General features: G+C 44.9%; 1 protein-coding gene across 1 annotated transcript; it reads right to left on the bottom strand.

The window, feature by feature from the left end:
• Positions 1-6,696: 6,696 nt before the first annotated feature.
• Positions 6,697-10,689, bottom strand: LOC149444277 (cystatin-A-like). Its single transcript, XM_089654724.1, has 3 exons — positions 10,606-10,689; positions 9,175-9,276; positions 6,697-7,092 (listed from the first exon to the last, which is right to left on the bottom strand). The coding sequence occupies exons 1-3, from the start codon at positions 10,687-10,689 to the stop codon at positions 6,964-6,966; spliced, it is 315 nt and encodes a 104-aa protein (XP_089510850.1). The 3' UTR covers positions 6,697-6,963.
• Between the last annotated feature and the right edge of the window lie 812 nt (positions 10,690-11,501).

Genomic DNA, 11,501 nt, shown 5'->3' with positions numbered 1-11,501 from the left:
AGCTTAAGCAGTGGCTTTATTGAAATCTGTATAGCCACATGTACAAAAGTGAGCTCAAACACTTAAGTAGTGAAATTATTGAGGTTTGTGACAGAAACCGTGTGTGTATATATATTTTACATTACAGAATACATCAATTTTCCATCACAAATATTCCAAGTTACCCTTCTCCCCACCCTTTGTCGTCACCTATTCCCTTTTTATTCCTCTTTTGTCTTTCCCTTTTTGCTTCCTGTTTGGTCCTACCATCTTACTCTTCTGTCCCTTAACTAGATATTACTGTCCTCGGCTTTTCCTCTTACATTTCTATATATCTCTTGGATATCTTAAAGTCCTTCAATCTATCTTGTATGTTCTTGAAATTTTCAAACTTATCCTCTCCTTCATGATATATAGTTCCATCTTGTGTGTGTATATATACTCCCGTCTTTCAGTGTCAGGGTTTCTGCTAGAATCTAGAGATCAGACTTTTAGCATTTAATAAACAAAATATATTGTGTCAAGTCAGAATTATGGATTAAACAAACCCAAGGATCTTTCAATATACTAATCCCTGTTATCTCCTGTATTTGTATTACTCCTTGTCAAAATCCTTGTATTTTAGGAGACTCTCACCAAATATGTGCCATTGTTCCTTTCATCCCAAAACCCCTCCCAACAAAGTGAACTCTCTAATTGTGAATGATGTGCCACACTAGGGGTAATATACCACCTCGCTAAACATTTATAACTAATTTCTACTATATTTATATCCACTGCACTAATTTAAATATATATTTTTTTTTCCTTCTGTTCATTTAATTTTGTTCCTTTTCCTGCTTATTCATAAATGGTGGCAGGACAGTTCCAGGTAACTCTGAGGATTTTATATATACGAGAGGTAACTTGCTTCCACATCGTAGCCAGACTAAAGAGTTTTTCAATTGGATACATGTCCGTCTCTGTTCTTAGTGGCTGTGGGAGCATTGCAAGATAATATCTTAATTGATAGTAACGCCACTCATCCAACATAGAAAATATTTCTGTCTTATCCTTTAAATATTTAAAGAACGCAAATCCATTATCAGTGTCTTTTAAATGTGCATTTCTATCCTTTTATCTGCTATATTTCCTTTCCCCAGTGGAAAAATAGTTTCCCCTACCCCCCCCCCCAAAAAAAAAGTGGGATTAAGCATGAATTGTACTCCCACTTTTTTTTTTTTGTGATTTCTGTCCCATATCCTAAAAACATACCATGTTAAAATACTTGTGTTTTCTGAAACCGTTTGAGGCTGTTGTGGAAGCCAAATATTCGTATCTAATTGTATCCCGCTCAGTGTATTTTCTATCTTTATCCAACTTTTCCTCCCTGGGTTGTGAATCCAGTCTGCTATTCATGGAATCATCACAGAATAATATCTCCTAAAATTCATTACATTTAGTCCCCCATTAATTCTGTCTCTACATATTAGTTCATATTTAACGCTTGGTTTTGTATTCACTCATATAATTGAGTATTTTTTTTTTCTGATCTGAAAAAATTACCCTGGAAGATACATTAGGAGCATGTGAAATTTCTACAAAATCTTTGGGACTAGCACCATCTTGACCATGTTTATACATCCTATCCACGAGTGTGATCCTATTGATAGTCTCCTCAGTTCTTCCTTCAACTCATCTATCAATGGGATGTCATTTTTCCGGTATACATTCTTTAAGGAAGGAGTTAACTTTATACCTAAATTGTTCCGTTCCTTTTCTCTCCATACAAAGAGGTTTTCTGTAAAGTCTGTTATCTTTCCTTGAAAAATTAATATTTAATATCTCAGATTTCATAGGGTTAATTTTCAAATTTGTTAGCTCTCCATATTGTTTTAAGGTTTTTCATTAGATGGGGTAATGTCACTCTGGGATTTATAATATAGAATAACATCGGCATATGCTGCAGCTTTATGTTCCTCATCTCCTAACCTAATTCCCTTTATGTCTATATTTCTTTGTACAGTTGTTAAAAGTGGTTCCAAAGACACTACAAAAAGTAGCAGCAAAAGTGGACATCCCTGCCTTGTTTCGTTTTACATTTTGAAAAACTGCAACAATGAGCCATTTACTTTCACTACTGTTGATGGGGAACTATATCATTTTTTTTTTTTTATCCATTGCAACATTCTGGGACTGATTCCTAATGCTTCTAGTGCAGGGGTGGGCAAACTTTTTGACTTGAGGGCCGCAATGGGTTCATATATTGGACCTGGGGGCCGGACCAAGAGTAGATGAATGATGTGTATGTGTCATCCATAGTCAGTATAGTAATATTCCCCCATAGTAAGCATAGTAATTCCCCCTATAGTAATTAATCCCCCATATTAAGTCCCCAAGTCCCCCCTGTGTCAATTCGCTTACCTTTGCTCCGCGCGTTCCTCTCGCCGTGTTCCCGCTTCGTTCCGGTGTAGCATGAAAATCTGTCTCCTATGAGGATCTGTCCCCCTCGACGTATCTGCGCATGTGCCAGTTTCAGGCATTAGCAGCCGATCGGCGATCTCCGGCACATGCGCAGATACGTCGAGGGGGACAGATCCTCACAGGAGACAGATTTTCATGCTGCATCGGTCTTCAGGGCGGACTGTGAGAGGAGCCTAGCGGGAGCCTAGCTCCGCGGGCCGGATTAAAAGGTCCCCCGGGCTGTAGTTTGCCCATTGCTGTTCTAGTGTGTCAATCATAAATCCCCAGTCTACTATATCGAAGGCTTTTTCTGTGTCAGTCGACAACACTAACACCAACTGGTTCTTTTAGTCTTTTGCAAGAGGAGCAACGATCTTAATCCATTGTCCCTCCCTGGGAAAAAGCCCACATGGTCTAAGTGAATCCAATCCGGCATCAACTCTTTCATCCTATTTGCCAGAACCTTTGCGTATAGTTTTGTGTCTATATTTAATAGCAATATAAGTCTATAACTGGAACAGAAGGACGGGTCTTTTCCCTTTTTGGGTATTACTGTGATTTATGCCTGCAGTGACTCTTCTCTCATTTCCATTCGCTCACCCAAAGCATTCATATAGTTACATATCTTAGGTACAAGTTGTTCCTTAAATTTCCTATAATATCTCAGGGTATATCCGTCTGGCCCAGGACTCTTTCCAGTGGGTGAACTCTTTAATGTGGCATATATTTCCTCCTTTGATATTTTATCTAAGGCCACTGTTGGATCGTCCTCTGCCTTCTGGTCTACAATGTCCTGCACTCCATAACCTGATTCTGTTGCCTGTATCTGATCTGAAACTAAGAAAGAACTCCGCCTGCACCGACTCAGCTGATCCCTGACTATCCGCTTGCCTGCTCCCTTGTACCTGATCTGCCCGATTGATCCTGACCCGGCATGTCTGACGCTGCTGCACATACGTTCCTGAAATCCGCACCTGGCCTATATCCTGGTTGTCGCTATACCTACCTGATGCTGCATCTACATTCCTGCATCCACATCTGGCCTATACCCCGGTTGCTGCCATACCTACCTGCTGCTGCACTTATGTTCCTGAATCCACACCTGGCCTGTATCCTTGTTGCCGTCATACCTACCTGCTGCTGCACCTACGTTCCTACATCCTCACCTGGCCTGCATCCTGGTCTCCTGGGTCATCACCTGTTTACAGACATCTCAAGACCCACCAGGCACTCGTGCCACTCCTGGCTCGGTGCCCTCTGTCCCCACTATCAGGGGCTCTGAGCGGGAGTAGTAAGAGGATGCCCTCCTCTCCACGTCAGGCTCCCCAACCAGGTACGTGACAGTACCAGATGGCCATGGAGAGGGGACTCTCCTCTAGAAGAAATCTGTCAGCACATTGCGGCACTGACACAAGCCATCAAGGATCTGCAAGAGAGATATAACCGACTTAAAAAAAAATCCCTTTTAGACCCTATCTACACCCGCAACTTCCGCTAGTGCCACAGCGACACCTGCTCCAACTGCCGCTTCAGGAGCCATGATGAACCCTGCAGTGATGATGCTGACCTCTGAGCCAAGGGTCCCCACACCCAGAGGCGGACTGACAACTCATGGGGCCCCTGTGTCCTTGCCCAAACTCAAAAAAGCCTATGAAAAGGTACCAGGGGCATCTCATGGGGCCCCCTACTGACCCCAGGCCCTCGGGCAGTGCTCGAGTTTCCAAATGGTCAGTCCGCCCCTGCCCACACCTGGAAGGTTTTCTGGGGATCGCAACAAATTCAGTGCATTCCGCAACGCATGTGAACTGTATTTTGTGTTACAACCTCATACCTTTACATTGGCGGCGACCAAGGTGGGGTTTGTGAGATCACTTCTCCAGGGCGAACCACAAGCATGGGTTCACCATCTGCTGGAAAAGGAAGATGCCAAGCTAGCTTCATTAAATCACTTCTTCGATTCTATGGTTCAGCTCTATGATGATCAGCAGAAGCAGCAGTCCACTCTCTTCAGCAAGGTCTCAGGGCAACTGAGGACTATGTGACAGAATTTAGGCACTGAAATCAATTGGAACGACGCTGCCCTATGCTATCAGTTCTGCTTAGGCCTTGCTGAACCCCTAAAAGATGGAATAGCCTGGGTAGGGGTACCAAACACGCTGGAAGAGGTCATTAATCTTGCTATCCAGATTAACCACCCTCTTAGGAAACAAAGAGTGGAAAGGTCCGCAGGCCAAGTCTGCCCCTATGTGAATGCTACCCAGGGCACCACCTCCAGAAAACATGGTACCAACCAGTCCTACCACACCCACTGTTGAAGAATCCAAACCAATGCAACTAGGGTTGCTACACTTACTCTGGAAGAACACCAATAGGGTAACCTGTGCCACTATTGCAGAGAACCCGGCCATTATGTACAAAATTGTCCCACAAAGCTATGCGAGTCTGACTACCCTGCCTGCTAATCTACCACCTGCAACCATCAACCCTGCTCACATTGCCATTTCCAGCCCAGTTTCTGGGAACTACCCTGCCAGTATCCGCTATCGTTGATTCCGGGGCCTGCAGCTGCTTTAAATGTGGCTAAAGGTGGGATCCCTAGATTCTGGTAGAAACAGGAAACCTTGAAAATAAAAGGCTGGATAAATTGAGTGGAGGATAAGATGGAGGAAAGGATAAGATTGAAAAATTTAAGAACATACAGGATAGATGGAAGGATTAAGATATCCAAGAGATATATAGACCTGATTGGAATGTAAAATAGGAAGAGCCAAGGACAGTAATAATTATCTAGTTAAGGGACAGAAGAGTAAGATGGTAGGACCAAACCATGGAAGAGGGAGAAGAAGAAAGGAAGGGAAAGGCAAGAAACAAAGTAAGGAAATAGGTGACTAAAACGGGGAAGAAGGATAATTTGTAATGGAAATTGTGTTCTGCATGATGTCAGCAATCTAAAAACCATCAATTAACTATACAAGTGAATAGTCTTACTACTACTTTAACTGCTATCACCCCCATTCCCCCCCAATGTATGAACGTGGCTGAGTGGGCAGTTGCTTGGGTGACTAGAGATTACATTGTCTTTTTTGTTCTGTGAGGTGATGGTTCGTGTTTAAGCTCACTTTTGTACATTTAACTACACATATTTCTCAATAAAGCCAATGTCTAAGCTGTGTGGTCCCCATTTTAAACTTTAATGGGGATATCTTTATCCTGGTTCTCTATGAATTGCTTATGAGTGTCGGTGACCACACCTATTTTTCTACATGGTGGAGTCAGCAACAATTTGGCATCTGATATGATCACAGGTTATTCTGCATCTATCATTTCCTATTGGCTATATAGGCCCCTGATGTATTTTCTTACATGTTGGATTTAAGCCTCATAAGCTCACCTGTAGGTACAAGTTAAAGCAGTCTTCATTTGTGACCCACAGGAAGCCACGCAAGAGCACATGGTAGCTCAAGGCATCCAGTCCCATCATTACATATCCTGCACATGTGCCACAACTTGCTCACATACCTCTGGGTACCAGAATCTGGGACACCTGTATATGCATGGATATTCACTCCCTCATGCATGCATCCCTCAGCAGAAAGACTACCTCCTGGATGTGGTCTTCCCAGGTGGTAGTGGGCAGGGCTGCTGTTAGAAACCACGGGGCCCCATAAAACTAACCTGACAGGGCCTCCCTCCTCAACCAACATTTTATTATGCTTCAGTTATAAATTAACACAGTGAGTGATCAGCACTGATCACTCAGTGCTGATAAATGACATTTACCAGAACAGCAGGTGGCAAACTAATGGGAGTCATGCTTGTAACTATCAATCTTGCAATGCCTCATGAGACAGTTTGGCAACAGCTGGAGGGCCACTAGTTTGACCCCTGTGAATTACTGGAACTAATCCAGTGTTGCTCTGTAGTAGCTGAAAGCCAGCAGGCAATAAAGAAGCCAGCTTTCATCTGCGGCAGAGAGCCAACAGGGGGATCAGTTCCAGTAATTTCCCCAAAGTCACCCTCCCTGCCCACATCTGATCCACCCAGCTGCCTGGGCCCCCCCTGCTGGCCTGGGCCCCATAGAGGACTGGTGATATCCCCTTATCCATGGCCCTGTAGTGGGAGCCTAGGCAAGAGAAATAGGAGCACTAAAGGTGATAAAAATTAGCATTTCACTTATGCAAGGAGGGGGGACCAGAATAAAGGGGAAAACTCAGTTTACAGTGCATGGATGTGCAGTGCTGCCTTACATGTATTAGCAAATTTAGGTAACAAACCTCTTTTCCAAAAAGTTTTATTGTACTTTTGAGTTCTCATTACAACAAGCAAGTTACACTGAACAGGATTTTACAAATGGATACAGATCAATGTTATAGCCACCATTAGAGTTGAGGCGTGAAGTCAGGACATCTCCATCCACAAATGGTGTGCATTTCTGGAAGATCAGATCTGTATTTTCAAGTTCTTTAGCTCCTTGGAGTTTTTGAAAAAGATGGGCGGTGGCATTCCTGATCATGTGACCACTACATGGTTCTCATCTCCATCCTAGAAATATTCCAGTTCATCATCCTTATTCTTATCAGTCTGGAAAGACACCAATTTTGGTCCCCCCCCTGGACCAGGCAGAGGTAGGAAGACTCGAGCGTGGATATAAGTGTCCTCTCCAGTGTTCACCTGGAATGAGCAGAAACGTTAATTCCACCTTTAATTTGGTGTTTTCACTGATATTAGAGTTAAGTATTCTACCAGAAGAACAGTTCCAAGATATCTGGGGGCAACTTTAGATTGCAAGCTCCTGTGGGGCAAGGACTGACAACTGCTGGAATGTTGTCTGTACAGCGCTGTGGAATAGGTCAGCTATAAAAATGAAAGTGTGCAACTCTGGGGGATACAATAGAGTGTTAGCTCTGAGGATATAAAGTCAGAAGCATTAATAGTGCATGACTGCTGCAGACATTAGAGTGTAAGCTCCTCTGGTGTAGTCATCTGACTGTCAGTGTTCTCTATACAGAACTGTGGTATGTGTCAGAGCTATAGAAATGTATAATAGTGTGCCTGTGGGGGGGGGGGGGGGCATTGGAGTGTAAGCTCCTCTGGAGGAGACTGATATGACCAGATCAGTGTTCTGGTCAGCACTGGAATATGTCAGAGCTATGTGTAGTCCAGGAGGGTGGGGGGTGTGGTGGAAAACAGAAATCAGGTGGTGTTGGTGCTGCAACTAGGGTGGTAGACTGGAATGAGGGGCAGAAGTATGAGATTAGAGAGTTGAAGACTGCAGCAGGAGGGAGGGGTGTGGGGCAGAGGACAGTAGCTCAGGATAGGGGGGGTGAAGAACAAGGGGACCACAATTTTAGTTGGTGCAGTGAAGAGAAGGGACCAAAACCTAATGGAGGTGTGGAGCAATGATTGTAGGGGCCAGGCAGTAGTGTTAGATGGAGGGGGTAGTGTCATCTGATGGGGGTGAAGTTGGGGCAGCATTGTGGGATGGGGGGGTTAGGAGTATGGGGGCAGCACTAGTTTTCCTCCAGCTCCAATGCTCTCCTCTGCAACCATATCCAGACAGGTCAGACAGCAGGAGGTGGTGGGACGTGTCCTAAGGAGAGCACTGGAGCTGGAGGCAGCAGGGGCAATGGTGCACTATATGGTAGTTGTCATGATCCAGCCAAGTGGGAGAACATCTGGGTCACATTGTGGTTTTCAGAAAGTATGCCAGTCATGGTCTGCCCAGAGAGACATTTCAGAACACAGGATCACAAAACTATGTCTAGAGTTAAATATGAAACTCAAAACCACAATATTGCCGTTTACCAATCCTTAAGACATGGTGTCTGCATTAGTTTAGGATTTTTTCACCAGTAACACCTCCTGTATTATAATGCACCCCACTCTGGATGAGCACTCTGCAAGAGCTTCTGACAGGAGAGGGGGGGGGGCAGACTTTGTATCAACAGGTGATATAGAAAACTGGTTTAACTTTCCCAGGCTGATAATACAGTCTGAATCATGAGTGGTACACCGAGTGGCAAATTGGGGGGCAGTGCTGCGGGGTGCAGAGGGGAGAAGTGACAACCAGGAGACCAAATGCTTCTGCTAGACTCCAGGGGAGAATATAGCAGCCAGTCAAAGTCTTTAGGAACAGTCTTCCCTGCTGAATTCTAGCCAACTGCCATTTTCTCCCCTGTGCTGAATAGAGGAAGCATTACAGTTTGCCAGTTCTGAAGCTGTGCAGGGGGGGGGGGGGGGGGGGGGGGGGGGGGGGGGAGATTTACTTAAACTGGTGCACGCAGAATCTGGCTGCCATGCACAGCTGCACCAATCAGCTTCAACTTGTTAAATTAAACTGATAAATCCTGGAAGCCGATTGGTTACTATACACAGCTGAACCAGACCACCAGTTGTAGTAAATCTCTCCATGTGTCCTACATCCATTTTGCCTGTAGGGCACCAGAACATGTGCCTCTGCTTCTGTTCCCCAGGGGGAAGACAGACATTGGATATTTTCAATATATTAACCCATTTCCCACCTGTAGGAGGTCATATGATGTCCTCGGGTCAAAGTGGACATAGGACAAAATACTAGGACGAAGCCTGCACCAGGCATCAATTTTCTGCCCCCAATTCTCTTTCTAGCAGAAGAAATTCATTCACTTCAGCAGGTGGAGTGTAAGGTTCAGCCAGAGCTATAAACTGACTGACTAGTGGGACATTAGTGTTACGCCTTAAACTGACAATGTCCCATAAAACCCAAAGCATTACCTTGAAAAAGTAATTTGTTCCGGCAACCAACTGAGTACTGACGAGGATCGCCTTAAATTCCATGGGGTTCGTCCCGGACTGTTTCTCATACTGAGCTTTCACCTGAAAAAGAGGAAAGTTCAGGTTGGGAATGGCCCAGATATAGACCTGCACTCAGTACCAGCTATAGTAGTCCTTGCTGCAGAGGATCAGACTAAGCAGTCACTGAAGGCCAGGGGCCGGATGTGGCCATTGGCTTGCCTTTATCTGGTCCTTGGGGCATTATTCCATCAACTGACACCAGTCACCTATTGATACCAACAAAGGGACAGAGTTTCTTCCATTCAAAGGATTGGGAACGGTTTATGCCCACCAACACTGGGGCAATGCCTACTCCCATTGGTTACAGTTTAGCCCCTCCAAAGTCTGAAGGACAGAAAACTGGCCCTTTGCGTAGGAAGTTGAGACCTCTGCTATAGATAATTGCAAGCTTTGTAGTCTTTGCACACCATTTTACTCCCCCCCCCCCCCCCCCATCTCTTATCTGATCTGCCAGGCTGCACTGTTAAGGATCTGGCATGAATTTGGGAGCAGACCCCCACAAAAAAATATATATATGGGCATGGGGGCTCACCTAAAATCCATACCACACCTGAAGAGCAATTCCTTACATTCAGCTGTCTGTGGGGAACCCCACTGACAGCTAAAAAATTCACTACTAAAATACCACGACTTATTATAACTCACGTGGCATTTTAGTAGTAGCTGCGTGCCCTTACCCCATACTCAGAGGCAGTAAGATACCACTTAGTAAATTGTCCCCTCTGAAGTTCAAACTTTCATTAGGTGCCAAAGTTCAACCATGAACCAAACTGCAGTGGGGGGGTTGTTTAGCCCATCACTAATAGTAACCAATCAGCATCTAACATTCATTGTCAAGATTCAACAAGCTGAAGATAGAAGCTGATTGGTTGCTATGCACAGCTGCACCAGGTTTGATCATTTCACTTCATTGTGGTTTACATTTCAGGGATCCAGGGAAGGAGAGGGATCTCAAGAAGCTTCCTATTAAAGGACCATCCATGTCCACCATACATTGGCAGCCTTTGGGAATTGCAGCTTCAGCCATTATAAACAATAGGGGACTACAAGACCAATTCACAATGTCAAGCTAATAAAGAGTACATTGGAGCTCCCTCATGGGGCCCATTTATACCAGCAGGTGCACAACATGCAGACTGGATTACATTGTTACAATGCATTGCAAAGCATACTTGGAATTAAAAGTAAAAAATACAATTCATGCAACTCCAAGCTGACAATGTAATGCAGTTTAATGAACACACTTGTATGGGGTAAACATGACACAGGTCAATGGTGTCTCAGGGTCCCAATGCAGATCATCACACCTGGCATGAACCAGTCCTTAGGATTGGATCCCCAACCACTTACCTCATCAAGGATGGCCTGATCTTCTGCAGTAGGTTCCTGGGGCTCACTCAGTCCTCCATCTATTGGCTGTGCAGCCTCAGCCATCTTTGTAAAGTTCTCAGTAGACTAATACATCTCACCCAGTACCTGGGCTTATATACCTGTGGGCTGTACCATTCCACAGAGAGGGTGGGGGTGTCCAATAATGACTACACCCTGCATGTGATGGGCCATTCTCAGGAACAAACTGATACTAGGCATTGGAAATGACATCATACAAATCAAAGTCTGTGCTGAGAAAATCAGTGGAATGGTATGAGGAACCTATGGATCCCTGGAGGTAAATCTGAGGTCTCTGGTATTACATCCTTCTTTTCCTGACTGCCCACCTAAAGGAAAACATGATGCAGGTGCCACATGATGCAGCAAAAATTACCACCCCCCTGCATTTGTAGTAATACTATTGCCGAACGTGAGCCATTCAGGTGAATGGGAACCGCGCCCACAACCACCCTGCAACCTGCGATGGTTCAGCCCTTTCAGGGTTAAATCAGACATCTGCAGCTGATATCGCTGAGCCCTGGACATGGGGTGGGAGCAGACAGGTCATCACCATAGGAGGCACTGCTGGCCATACCCTACTACACCCTACTTAAAGGAACAGTATTGCTTACTGGGGACACCATTCAGACACCTAGACCCGAGTTCAGAGGGACCTGAGCCTCGTTTAGACTTGCGGTTGGAGGGTGGTAAAAATGAGTGGTTGAGCCACTTTTTTGCCACCTACCACCCGCCCCTATTGAGCTGCAATTAGCAGGGGACGGGGGTGTTTACATGTACCGGCCGTGATGTTTCATTTTGTCCCCACTGCAAAGTTGACCCAACTTGTAGCGATTGTCAGGGGCTACACATTGAAG

The sequence above is a fragment of the Staurois parvus genome, unplaced genomic scaffold (genome assembly GCF_062004578.1).
Source record: "Staurois parvus isolate SC_StPar_1 unplaced genomic scaffold, SC_StPar_1.0 ptg000794l, whole genome shotgun sequence".
Classification (NCBI taxonomy): domain Eukaryota; kingdom Metazoa; phylum Chordata; class Amphibia; order Anura; family Ranidae; genus Staurois; species Staurois parvus.
This window is presented reverse-complemented; position numbering and strand designations above follow the sequence as displayed.

Bases quoted from the DNA above. Each gene is read 5' to 3' on its own strand.
- LOC149444277 (XM_089654724.1), bottom strand. From the start codon at position 10,689: ATGGCTGAGGCTGCACAGCCAATAGATGGAGGACTGAGTGAGCCCCAG. The intron at 9,277-10,605 runs GTAAGTGGTTGG...CCTCTTTTTCAG, and splicing joins ATCAGGCCATCCTTGATGAG to GTGAAAGCTCAGTATGAGAA. The intron at 7,093-9,174 runs GTAATGCTTTGG...TGCTCATTCCAG, and splicing joins GAACAAATTACTTTTTCAAG to GTGAACACTGGAGAGGACAC.